The following is a 13,829-nucleotide window of genomic DNA, read 5'->3' on the forward strand; positions in this document are numbered from 1 at the left end:
CTCTAGCAAACAAATCAATGGTGCTGTTTGGCTTTTAAGTATGCGAAGCACCGCGGCACAAAGCTGTTGAAGGCGGCAGCTCACACCCCCTCCGTCAGGAGCAGGAAGAGACAGAGACAGAGTTTGTTTTTCAGTCAAAAATCAATGCGTGCCCTTGGAGCTTTTAAGTATGCGAAGCACTGTGCAGCATGTCTTTTCAGGAATCAGCTTTACAAAAGATAGCAACGTGAAGATAATCTTTCAGCATTTTTAGACGAGCGTTCGCATCGTCTAGGTGTGCGAACAGCCCCCCTGCTCACACGCCCTACTTCAGGATCAGAGAAAGTCGGTGCAAGAGAGACAGAGAAAAGTAAGCTGGGTAGCTTCACAGCCATCTGCCAATAGTGTCCCTTGTATGAAATCAACTGGGCAAACCAACTGAGGAAGCATGTACCAGAAATTAAAAGACCCATTGTCCGCAGAAATCCGCGAACCAGCAAAAAATCCGCGATATATATTTAAATATGCTTACATATAAAATCACAATTTAAATGACCGCTACGCGCGCGTGTTGACTCGGCGACGCCCAGAGCAGAAAGAATGCGCTCCAGCCGCGCCATGCGGGGAGTGAGAGAGACGCCAATATCTCACACTCTCTCCCCCCTTAAAGAAATTAAATGGGTGCGAGTGAGACCACTGACCTCCCTCCCTTCTATTAGTTATAGGTTATAGTACGTTCGGCTTATCCATGAGTCCGGCTTATCTATGATACGATTTTATTTTAAAAATTCGTATGATTTTTGGTCTCCGGCTTATACATGAGTCCGGCTTATAGACAAGAACCTAGGGTACTGTTTAGTGCAGTTGTATGACCACTGACAAGGTACAAGTATTTTAAGGACACAAGTAAGGAAATTTTGAGGCTTTTAATATAGAAAAGTCATTGCAGCAGTTATCTCCTTCTGCTTGTCCGCTCATACACTATGTACTGTAGCGTAACACTGAACATTCTGTTGGAACTTTGCAGGTTTCAAACATGCTTAGAATGACCTCTTCATCTGTAGTAATGTATTTTATCTTTAGATGTTGTACTGCTTAAACTGTCATCTCCCCGACAGTTCTAAACTTTTCTTCTTCTGATCCTTGATCAAATTTTTTCACACGCTCATCACCTCTCAGTAACATAGGTGGTGACAGTCGTATTTAAATAAAGCACTGGAGATTTTGCGGTCTTTAACATTCAGAAGTTGTGGAAAATTTAAATAAATATGCTGAATGTCACAACACTGGCTTTTGAATATTGATTTTTCTAAATATTGAATCTAAAATTCAATGTATTGCCCACCCTAACCAAAGGGCAATAACTGAAGAGATTAAATAATTGCTACTGTTGCATCAGTTAAAAATGTCACCTGCATGTGTGCACACAAAGTATTTTCTTAAGTGATCCTGAATGAGTGCTAATAACAAATTTGCAACAATGCAAGCCAGCATCAGGTACATGTGCTCTCTCTACATATTTTATGATCTTACACGCCTTCTAGGTTTCCCTCCACCACTTGTTCTTTAAATTAACAATAGTCAAAACAATCTTATCTTGAGAATATAACATACATATTACTTACCAAAATCTTTGGGAGTACAGTTTTCGTTACTGCAAAGACCTTGTTTATTTCATTGCAATTTATCAATTTTGACAGAAGATTGGAAAAAACTTGATTATCAAAATCACATCCAGGTGTGAATCTTTCATAGTGGCCTATAAAAATGTCAACTATAAAGAGGGAAGAAACCAAACAAAAATGTTAAACTTTATTTAAATAATTCTAAAGTAAATGCAGATTAAGAAATAAAGGACTTTTACAATGACATGAGTAAAAATAAAGGAGTCTTACCAAATTAGATAAGATTTGATAAGATGCCGAAACACATTTTTGACTAGAGCAGAGATATCAAAGGCCTTTACAAATAAGTACTAGCTCATTACAGTTACACTGTAAAATAAAATCACTCGCGCACACAGAAATTATTTAATAAATTCCTCTTAAAAATAAAAATAAAAAACCCATGCAGCTATTCATAATCTAAATGTTGTGTTATAAGACCAGGGGTTCTCAACCTTTTTTTCTTGACATATCACCCACAGGAAACAGTTGGGGGTGATATTTTGAATTAAGTACTGATCTCTTATCAAGAGAAAATAAATATTTTTCTTTTTTCGACCCTCTTACCCCCCAAATATTGTACTTCTGGTGTTTAGCAAGTTATTACAAATGTTTTCATGCACAATCTTTTTTGAACGTATTAACAATTTTGTAAGTGGAATAAAAACCAGAAAGGCTAAAATTTCCATACATTTAAAACAAAAAACAATTCATGGTATGAATTTCATGAGGTGGGTTTGGAGTTACTGGCAATGGACTAAAACCACACACATCTATCTTACCATATGCATATTCTAAACTTATTCACTTGTTTAAAGCTAACACTCAAAATGTAAACATAATTCAATTATTGCTGTGCAAATTAGTCAATATCAAGCCAATTCAGGATATGTTTGACTTTTGCTGTTGTTAAGACTCCCATCAGAGCACTAAGAAGACATTAGCTGGTTAATAAGAGTAACACTTGATGAACAAATTCAATTCAATTCAAAACAAGTCAAATGAACTCACAAATGCCCGATACTTATTTTTATTAATGTTAAAATTTGGCCTTTGGCTTGTTACCATCAATTTTTGAATGGATTTTTACAATAAGGTAAACAGCTGTCATCGCAGATGCAGACCAAGTGTCAAGACTGTCTCAATTATCTTTTGGACAAGCTGTGAACCTGAGATGTTACAAGGTGAGTGGAGAGGACTGGAAGGATCTGAAAGCTACATTACATCTGTAACATCTGAAAATGTAACAGACACTGAGGAAAGTAAAGTAGGATATATTAAATATTCCAAAACTCAGCTGGTAGTACTGCTATCACTACCACCAAAGGAGCTCTATTGTATTTTATTACAGGAGCAGTTCATCCAAACCTGGAAAGGATGAAGATACTGAGCAAGGATAAAAGTTAAGGTGGAAAGGATATAGGAGCTGATCTGCCTCAATAAATGTGGAATGTTCGATTGGCTTTTAAATAAGTTGGATAAACTTTAAAATCTCATTGTGAGTCACATAATGTGTTTTGCACTGTGCAGAACCGGCTTAATTGTCTAGTTTTAGGTCAGAAGGAGTGGAAAAAGCAGGAGCAGGATTGGTTATCAGTTGATCATTTGCAATAATAAAAAAGTATTATTATTATATTCTAGATTGTTTTATAGTACTGTGTTATTTTTACATTTATATGCTTGTATTTTATTGTATAGGATCGTCAAAAGTATTGAAATATTGTTATATATTGACATAACATTTTAAAATTATTTCAGTACTCATTTTTCATGGTATCAATTCTACAGCCTACATTACAAATGCACTTCTAGTTCACCATGGCTCAATTTGATGTCGTGTTTCCATCCACTCAAAAGTATTAACACTAGAATTACTAGAGTCTACAAAAAAACTTGTAGATCCGTCCCACTTTAAAACTGTTCTCACCTCTCCGCCAGAGTCTTTTGTCTTCTAAATGTTCCGATTAAGATGAGCAGCAAGCAGCCGGCTATTCCATCCCCCACCGTCGCAGAAAGTTCAATAAGTTTACCCAGCTCATGCCTTGTTTGATTATCTGGGAGTGACTGAACTGCTGGAGTTTTAGAGTGGAAATAAGAGAGATTGTTATTTGGAACACACGCATTTCATGTGTGTTCCGTTTCTACAGTAATCTGTGTAAATATATTGTTAAAACAGAAACTTTTTCATATTTTAGTAATACATGTTACAAAATGTAGGCATTAACTATAGAATGTGTAAAGCCTGAAGTCCAAAGATCAAATAAACACTTTTACAAAAGGTTCAAGAACGACACAACGCTTTCCATGGCTTAACGCTAAGATTTGCAGACTCAGAGCGCAGCATCCCAGCTGGGTCTCAGAGACCCAAGTTTGATTCCCTGCTGGGGAGAGAGTGTTTTTTTTTTTTTTTTTTAACCTCAAACGGATATAAAATTTATAAATTGGTATGCATTGTAAATCGTTAAGTTTAAAATGTCGATCGCGGTTATTTCTGTTGATTAATTCATGCTTTTTACTCAAGAGTCAGAACAGGAGCTTATTCAGCTTCTGATCTGACTCTAACAGCGCCAGTATAAATTCACACCCGATCTGACGCTGTTCGTTTTCAAATAATATTGCATTACTTCGACGATGTTTTCTGCACGGAACGGAAATCAGCAGTTCTTAGCATTGCACCACGCAAGCTGTCATATCAACCACCTACTGTAACCTGTTTTCTTCGGTTATAGTCTTGAATAAAAGGGCACTTGTTTTGTTATACTTGTACATCAACATATGTTTCTGTGTTTGAGCAACACGGGCATGCTCAAAAAATACATGTGTAACGCCACGAAAAGTGCACGCAGACACATCAGTTCGCAAGCATTGGTACGAGAATGCAGTCGCAAGTACACTGCAGAGCTATAGATAGATAAGACACTTTATTAATCCCAAGGGGAAATTCACGTACTCCAGCAGCAGCATACTGATACAAAAAATAATATTAAAGATTGATAACAATGCAGGAAAAAAACAGACAATTTCTTTGTAAATGTTAACGTTTACCCCCCACGGGTGGAATCGAAGAGTCGCATAGATTGGGGGAGGAACGATCTTCTCAGTCTGTCAGTGGAGCAGGACAGCGTCTTTATGTGAAAACAGCAGTGTCAGATGGGGAGTGTCTGATGATTGCATATAGCGCTGAAGTTACTGCTCTTTACTATGCTTTCCTCTGCATGTCCTGGAGTACAAAAGAAACAGCATACAGCAACATGTGGGGACTGGCAAGATCAGGGAAAAAAAACACGCGGTCACTGATTACAAACCGCAAGATGTTATGCGAATGAACATAAATAATGTTGCATCCGTGCCACAAACTTTTCCGAAGTGTACTATACAGGTCATAAAACGAATAATTCCAAATATCATATATAACTATGTCTCTGTTTTTTTTTTTTGGTTTTTTTTTGACATCATAGACCATAAGGTGCATACTAATTCAGCGTGAGTAGGAACACTTAATAAAACTGAATTAAAAGAAAATCAAGTGACGGCGAGATACGAAGAAGGCAGATTCGCCAGCGTTTGTGTGTCAGATCCTTGGATGGGGGGTTGGGGGTGATAGTATGTATCGTGATACACTGCAGAGCTATAGCGCGTCTTTATGTGAAAACAGCAGTGTCAGATGGGGGGGATTAGGGAAGGATCCTGAATGCAACTGAGAGAATGAAAAGTGAATAAAAAAAAAAAAAACAAAGCTAACCTTTACAAGTATCATAAATTACACCGGCTGTTACAGATTGAAATCAAATATATGTTTTTATTCTAAAATAGTAAGAATATGAGCAGTTCACTTCTCAAAATAGAGTTGTGCAGGATCGAACACGTAACCTTTTGATTCCCAGTCAGCAATTGATACTATTGCGCCATGGTGGCAGTCATAGTAAATGTGTGTCAATGTCGCACGCTAAGGCTCCTTTTTTTTCTGCAGTTATATTTTTGAATAAAAGCGCACTTGTTCTGTTATATTTTTACCTTTTGTGAAAGTGTTTCTTTAATATTTGGACTTCAGGCTTCATACATTATATAGTTTATGCCTACATTTTGTCATTTACTACTAGAATATGAAAAATGTTTGTTTTAAAAATGTGTTTACACAGATTACTGTAGAAACGGAACACACATGAAATGCGTGTGTTCCAAATAACGAGCTATTATTTCCACTCTAAAACTTCACTTCACTCCCAGATAATTAATCAAGGCATGAGCTGGGAGAAGTTCGTGCACGTTCTAAGTTGGTGGGGGGATGGAATAGCCGGGCTGCTTGCAGCTTGTCTTTATCTGCACATTTAGAAGACAAGAGACGCTGGCGGAAAGGTTCAAATGGATTTAAGAAGCGATTTAAGCTGGGACGGATCTACGAGTTTTTTCGTAGGCTCTAGTAATTCTAGTGTTAAGATGGCAATTTCAGGGCCTTAACCAGCACGCTGATAAAGTATGGATGGGGGGCTAATTTCTGTTTTGTTGTTTTGTCTTCTTTTGTTCCTTTTTTTTTTTAAAGCTTTGTGATTTTTTTTTAACCTAACTTGACTACAAATGTCATTGTTGTATAAACTCAACTCAACTGGATGCAATGTTATTTTCTTGAAATAAATTTAAACAATAAGAAAACAAAAAAACTGACAAACAGGACAGCCTGAGAGGCATCTGGAAATACTTTGGCTTTATTGCAAATGTGGAAATAAAATAACCAGATACATACAAGCCTGTATGCAAAAACTGCAAGCAAGTCAATACAAAAGAAAAGGTATCTTATTTCTAAATTATGGAAATTTAAGTTTACAAACTTACCTTATATATAAATGTCTACGCGTGGAAGTGTCTGTCTGTCTGGAAGTTAGAGGTGGAGTCGGGCTAACGGCTCCACCTCCAAAGATACATAAGAAAGGCGAGCACGTCAGCTAAACAAAACCTCTGAAGAAAAAGTTGCTCGCTTAGCCGCTAATACAGAAGTGAGGCGAGCACGTCAGCAAAACAGAATCTCTTTTACTTTTCCTCCCACCGCTAATACACAAGCAAGGTGAGCATGTCGGCAAAATGAAACCTCCGAAGAAAGACAGGGACTTAGCCGCTAATGCACAAACGATACAAGCACGTCAGCAAAACGAAACCTCCTAGGAGAAAGATGCCCAGAGTAGTTCTTTTCAATTACCTGACATCTCTACATTTTAATTTTTTTTCCTGATGATTTCAATAGTTTCTAGGAAAAAGCACGGGCTTACACAGCTAGTTAAGTATAAACATGTAAAATGTTGCAGATGAGTTAGGGATGTAACATATATTTTGTTTCTACAGGTAAAAATGTTTAATGTATCAAGATAGAGGTTTCCAGTCATTTTTATCTGCAGGTCACTTTTGTTCCGTACTGTTCTCCCTTGCTTCCTTGATTTTATCATGTGTGATTTTAAAATTTTATTTCATCACATTTACTTTATAATATAAGGTGCTGCAACTTTTCCATGGTTAACTGCATAGTGGCACTACTGCTTCTTCTGTTCATACACTTCCAGCTGTGGTTCAGAGTGAGCATTTAGTATGTCAGGTCTCATTTGCAGCCCAATAAAAGCACACTGTAGCCTCAGGGAAGAGCACGTTCACATGCTAATCTTTCTTGCAAAAAGTCTGGAAGTTACAAAGATATTGCAGTTTATTTACACAAAAAAGCAATGTGTAAGGTTTGCATTTATGCAAAACCTTTAAGTGTGTTAGTGGTGTGGCAAGGCAGGCAATGTTTGGACTTCAAACCGTTAGGCTGTGGATTCAAATCCTGCTACTGACACTGTGCAACTATATGAGCAAGTCACTTAACCTGCCTGTGCTCCAACTGGAAAACCAAAAGAAATGTAACCAATTGTATCATAAATGCTGTAAGTCACATTGGATAAAGGCATCAGCCAAATAAGTAAATGTAAATGTTACTTTTCTAAACAAATATTTATAAAAGACCTCATTAATTTCTTTTTACCTGAAAGTTTGTTTTAATATTTGTATGTATATAGTTTAGAAAAGATTGCTATATTTCTTCAGTTAACATTTAATGACATCTGTAACATTTTATTGTATTATCTCAGTAACAGCATTTGTTTTCATCAATGTAAAACAAACAAAAAAAATTAACTGTTGCAAATTCAAATAGTGCAGTCTTTTGTGAAATATATTTAATGAATGAAATTTCTACTATTTCTTTTCATCAATATGTACATTAAAACACATACAGAACTGCAATTTATTTAAATAATTTTATTAATGAGTTAACATTATACAGTGGTGCCTCATTTTTCATACTTAATTTGCTTCAGGCTGCCATTTGAACTCTGAATTGCTCAAAATCCAAATCAATTTTCCCCATTAGAAAAATGGAAAGTGAATTAATCAGTTCCCAGACCCTAAAAAATATCCATTTTGATAAACTTAAACAGCAAATATATATAATTAAGGCAAAAATAACACAAATGCCCTATTACATTAAAATATGAAAACAAATACATAAACACTAGATAATAAAATGAAAATCGCATTTACTGTACCTTAGTGAAAAGTGGTGATGACCCATGTGGCTATTGAAGAGGAAAAGAAAGGTTACTGTTTGGAAGGGGAGTCGCCCTCCATAAACACACCAAATAACTGTACTTTGCGATAAGTTCCTTTTTCACCACAATCGGCAATACTACAGCCTTCCTCTTAGCACCAGTTTATAGTTCATGCTCAGAACGCGTATGCGCATGCATCATGGCTGACGTGTTCCCAGCCTTCATTGGACGCGTCCTCAGAAATGAACGCAATGCGTGAGTGAGTTGCAATACCAGCCAAAAATTAGGGGGTGCAGTGTGATCAAGTTGAAACATGATGTCAGAGTCTCTGTTTACGATCTACATGTGACAGACAGCAAACCACTTTGCAAATCCTACAGGATCAATGTGCGTGCCTCAATGTCTGATGAACAGTTCGATGTGGTTAAGCAAAATGACAACTTACAAATGCATCTGTGGTGCATTTATATTCCCAGTCACATATTTCCCAACATAATGACACGGTGCATTTTAAAGGCCTCGCATACCATCTTTTGTGCCTTTTTATTATTTTTTTTTTTTTTTTTTTGCACCTTTACAACAGCATCAGAATGTACAGCAGTATACTTGACACACACAGAATAAAAACAGGGACAAGTGAAAAGGTGTATTTTGTGATTAAAGTGGAAATTTCAGCTTTAATCTTGTAGTTTATTTTATCCTTAAACTGTCATAAACGTCACCTTAAAACCAACCCAATTGTTAATAGCTATATGCTTCTGGGACTTCCTTCTGAACTGACAGCAGCGGCAAACAATTGCCAGCCCTCTGCACATTTACACTTGATATCACTTTCATGATGAAATGTGTTAAAGCATGTACAGTGCATCTGGAAAGTATTCACAGCGCATCACTTTTTCCACATTTTGTTATGTTACAGCCTTATTCCAAAATGGATTAAATTCATTTTTTTCCTCAGAATTCTACACACAACACCCCATAATGACAACGTGAAAAAAGTTTACAAAATTTTGCAAATTTATTAAAATTTAAAAAAACTGAGAAAGCACGTGTACATAAGTATTCATAGCCTTTGCCATGAAGCTCAAAATTGAGCTCAGGTGCACCCTGTTTCCCCTGATCATCCTTGAGATGTTTCTACAGCTTAATTGGAGTCCACCTGTGGTAAATTCAGTTGATTGGACATGATTTGGAAAGGCACACACCTGTCTATATAAGGTCCCACAGTTGACAGTTCATGTCAGAGCACAAACCAAGCGTGAAGTCAAAGGAATTGTCTGTAGACCTCCGAGACAGGATTGTCTCGAGGCACAAATCTGGGGAAGGTTACAGAAATGGATGTAACTGTATGTTACATTTTCGCAGATAAGTCGTTAACTTCACTTAAATAATGAATACTGTTAATAATTACACATGTGGGGGTGGCACAGTGACAGAGCAGTAGCGCTGATACCTCGCTGGGAGTTACATCCCTGGTGTTCCCTGCCTGCAATTTACAGGTTTTTCTGGTGGTTTTCCACAGTGTGCTCCAGTTTCCTTCCAAACACATGAAGGTTTGGGGATTTGGCAATACTAAAATGACGCCAGTGTATGTGTGTGCTTGTATTCACTTTCTGATGAGCTGATGCCCCGTCCAGGGATTGTTTCTGCCTTGCACCTGATCTTTGCTGGAATGGGCACATCCCTGGATTGTTGGATGTAATCATTAAATCCATCCTTTTCAGAGCTATTGTGGCAAGGTGTCCTCTGAATTTTATGGATGTTTCAGACAACTTGCAGCACAGGGAAGCTGAACGTTTTCACACCTTGATGATATCTCGCACTGCCACCTGGTGGAATTTTCCAGATTTACGTAAAGTACGCTTGCAAGTATAAACAATTCACCTATTGCAGTGCAGAAGCATCTGTAGAAGTTGCGTCAAGTATAAACCCAGCCTTAGGCTTTGTTGCTTCCACACTCTTCTTGGATGCCATGGTTAATAGACAGGGGTTATACAGTATATATAACCAACCAAAACAAAAATAAAGTGAAAAATCACTCAAAACACACAAGCGTAATGCAAGAGATGCTTTCAGTAACTTGGCGCACAACAGATGATGTTTACGCTCACTGCATAAGCTCCATCTGCTGCTGCATTTTTTTTATTGCAAGCGCAGTTAAAACACAGAAACATCATTTGAACTTGGGATCAAATTTCTCTTGAATTTAGTGTTCAGACTCTGTATGAGGCACCACTGTATACTGTATTAGGTATCAAAAATGGTATTAGATTTCAAAACCTTCTTAGTATCATATTGAAGTTTGAAATTTTGGTATCATGACAACACTAGTAATTGAACTTTGATTATCCTTGCAAAGTGAATTTGAGTTTATGATAAGGAGCTATGTAAATAAACATTATTAAGTCACACATCTATTACTCCTCTCCTTTAACCGTCACCTTATCGTGGTGGAGGGGTTTGCGTGTCCCAATGATCCTAGGAGCTCTGTTGTCCGGGGCTTTATGCCCCTGGTAGGGCCACCCAAGGCAAACTGGTCCTAGGTGAGGGATGAGACAAAGAGCAGTTAAACAAACCTCCTATGAAGAAAAACAATTTTGGACGGCGTTTTCCCTTGCCCGGACGCGGGTCACCGGGGCCCCACTCTGGAGCCAGGCCTGGAGGTGGGGCTCGATGGCGAGCGCCTGGTGGCCGGGCCTGCACCCATGGGGCTCGGCCGGGCACAGCCCGAAGAGGCAACGTGGGTCCCCCTTCCCATGGGCTCACCACCTATGGGAGGGGCCAAGGAGGTCGGGTGCAGTGTGAGTTGGGTGGTGGCCGAAGGCGGGGACCTTGGCGGTCCAATCCTCGGCTACAGAAACTGGCTCTTGGGACGTGGAATGTCACCTCTCTGAAGGGGAAGGAGCCTGAGCTAGTGCGCGAAGTTGAGAGGTTCCGGCTAGATATAGTCGGACTCACCTCGACGCACAGCTTGGACTCTGGAACCAATCTCCTTGAGAGGGGCTGGACTCTCTACCACTCTGGAGTTGCCCCCGGTGAGAGGCGCCGAGCAGGTGTGGGTATACTTATTGCCCCCCAACTTGGAGCCTGTACATTGGGGTTTACCCCGGTGGACGAGAGGGTAGCCTCCCTTCGCCTTCGGGTGGGGGGACGGGTCCTAACTGTTGTTTGTGCGTATGCACCGAACAGCAGTTCGGAGTACCCACCCTTTTTGGAGTCCCTGGAGGGGGTGCTAGAGGGCATACCTTCTGGGGACTCCCTCGTTCTGCTGGGAGACTTCAATGCTCACGTGGGCAATGACAGTGAGACCTGGAAGGGCGTGATTGGGAGGAATGGCCCCCCTGATCTGAACCCGAGCGGTGTTTTGTTATTGGACTTCTGTGCTCGTCACGGATTGTCCATAACGAACACCATGTTCAAGCATAGGGGTGTTCATATGTGCACTTGGCACCAGGACACCCTAGGCCTCAGTTCAATGATCGACTTTGTGGTCGTGTCGTCGGACTTGCGGCCACATGTCTTGGACACTCGGGTGAAGAGAGGGGCGGAGCTGTCAACTGATCACCACCTGGTGGTGAGTTGGCTTCGATGGTGGGGGAGGATGCCGGTCAGGCGTGGTAGGCCCAAACGTGTTGTGAGGGTCTGCTGGGAACGTCTGGCAGAGCCCCCTGTCAGAAGTAGCTTCAACTCCCACCTCCGGCAGAACTTCGACCACATCCCGAGGGAGGTGGGGGACATTGAGTCCGAATGGGCCATGTTCCGTGCCTCTATTGTTGAGGCAGCTGACCGGAGCTGTGGCCGTAAGGTGGTCGGTGCCTGTCGTGGCGGCAATCCCCGAACCCGCTGGTGGACACCGGCGGTGAAGGATGCCGTCAAGCTGAAGAAGGAGTCCTACAGGACCCTTTTGTCCTGTGGGACCCCGGAGGCAGCTGATAGGTACCGGCAGGCCAAGCGGAATGCGGCTTTGGTGGTTGCTGAGGCAAAAACTCGGGCGTGGGGAGGAGTTTGGGGAGGCCATGGAGAATGACTTTCGGATGGCTTCGAGGAGATTCTGGTCCACCATCCGGCGTCTCAGGAAGGGGAAGCAGTGCAGTGTCAACACTGTATATGGTGGGGATGGTGCACTGCTGACCTCGACTCGGGACGTTGTGGGTCGGTGGGGGGAATACTTTGAAGACCTCCTCAATCCCATTAACATGCCTTCCAATGAGGAAGCAGAGCCTGGGGACTCAGAGGTGGGCTCCCCCATCTCTGGGACTGAGGTCACCGAGGTGGTCAAAAAACTCCTTGGTGGCAGGGCCCCGGGGGTGGATGAGATACGCCCGGAGTTCCTCAAGGCTCTGGATGTTGTAGGACTGTCTTGGCTGACACGCCTCTGCAACATCGCATGGACATCAGGGACAGTGCCTCTGGATTGGCAGACCGGGGTGGTGGTCCCCCTCTTTAAGAAGGGGGATCGGAGGGTGTGTTCCAACTACAGAGGGATCACACTCCTCAGCCTCCCTGGAAAAGTCTATTCAGGGGTCCTGGAGAGGAGGGTCCGTCGGATAGTCGAGCCTCGGATTCAGGAGGAACAGTGTGGTTTTCGTCCTGGTCGCGGAACAGTGGACCAGCTCTATACCCTTAGCAGGGTCCTGGAGGGTGCATGGGAGTTTGCCCAACCAGTCTACATGTGTTTTGTGGACTTAGAAAAGGCATTCGACCGTGTCCCTCGGGGAATCCTGTGGGGGGTACTCCGAGAGTATGGGGTACCGGCCCCCCCTGATAAGGGCTGTTCAGTCCCTGTACGATCGGTGCCAGAGCTTGGTCCGCATTGCCGGCAGTAAGTCGAACCCGTTTCCAGTGAGAGTTGGACTCCGCCAGGGCTGCCCTTTGTCACCGATTCTGTTCATAACTTTTATGGACAGAATTTCTAGGCGCAGCCAGGGTGTTGAGGGGGTCCGGTTTGGTGGGCTCAGGATTGGGTCACTGCTTTTTGCAGATGATGTTGTCCTGTTTGCTTCATCAGGCCGTGATCTTCAGCTCTCTCTGGATCGGTTCGCAGCAGAGTGCGAAGCGGCTGGGATGAGAATCAGCACCTCCAAATCCGAGACCATGGTCCTCAGCCGGAAAAGGGTGGAGTGCCCTCTCAGGGTTGGTAGCGAGATCCTGCCCCAAGTGGAGGAGTTCAAGTATCTCGGGGTCTTGTTCACGAGTGAGGGAAGAATGGAGCGTGAGATCGACAGGTGGATCGGTCCGGCATCCGCAGTAATGCGGGCGTTGCATCGGTCTGTCGTGGTGAAAAAGGAGCTGAGCCGCAAGGCAAAGCTCTCAATTTACCAGTCGATCTATGTTCCTACCCTCACCTATGGTCATGAGCTATGGGTAGTGACCGAAAGAACGAGATCGCGAATACAAGCGGCTGAAACGAGTTTCCTCCGCAGGGTGTCTGGGCTTTCCCTTAAAGATAGGGTGAGAAGCTCAGTCATCCGGGAGGGGCTCAGAGTAGAGCCGCTGCTCCTCCGCATCGAGAGGAGTCAGATGAGGTGGCTCGGGCATCTGATCAGGATGCCTCCTGGACGCCTCCCTGGTGAGGTGTTCCAGGCACATCCAACCGGGAGGAGGCCCCGGGGAAGAC

General features: G+C 41.9%; 1 protein-coding gene across 4 annotated transcripts in view; it reads right to left on the bottom strand.

Moving 5' to 3' along the window:
• The window catches only part of topaz1 (testis and ovary specific TOPAZ 1), a 124,451-nt gene that overhangs the window by 52,202 nt on the left and 58,420 nt on the right, over positions 1-13,829 (bottom strand). For all 4 annotated transcript variants that reach the window (XM_028817934.2, XM_028817935.2, XM_051935620.1 and 1 more), the window contains one exon: positions 1,605-1,753. In XM_028817934.2, coding sequence (XP_028673767.2) covers positions 1,605-1,753 — 149 coding nt within the window. The remainder of the gene's footprint in view (positions 1-1,604; positions 1,754-13,829) is intronic.

The sequence above is a fragment of the Erpetoichthys calabaricus genome, chromosome 13 (genome assembly GCF_900747795.2).
Source record: "Erpetoichthys calabaricus chromosome 13, fErpCal1.3, whole genome shotgun sequence".
NCBI lineage: Eukaryota > Metazoa > Chordata > Cladistia > Polypteriformes > Polypteridae > Erpetoichthys > Erpetoichthys calabaricus.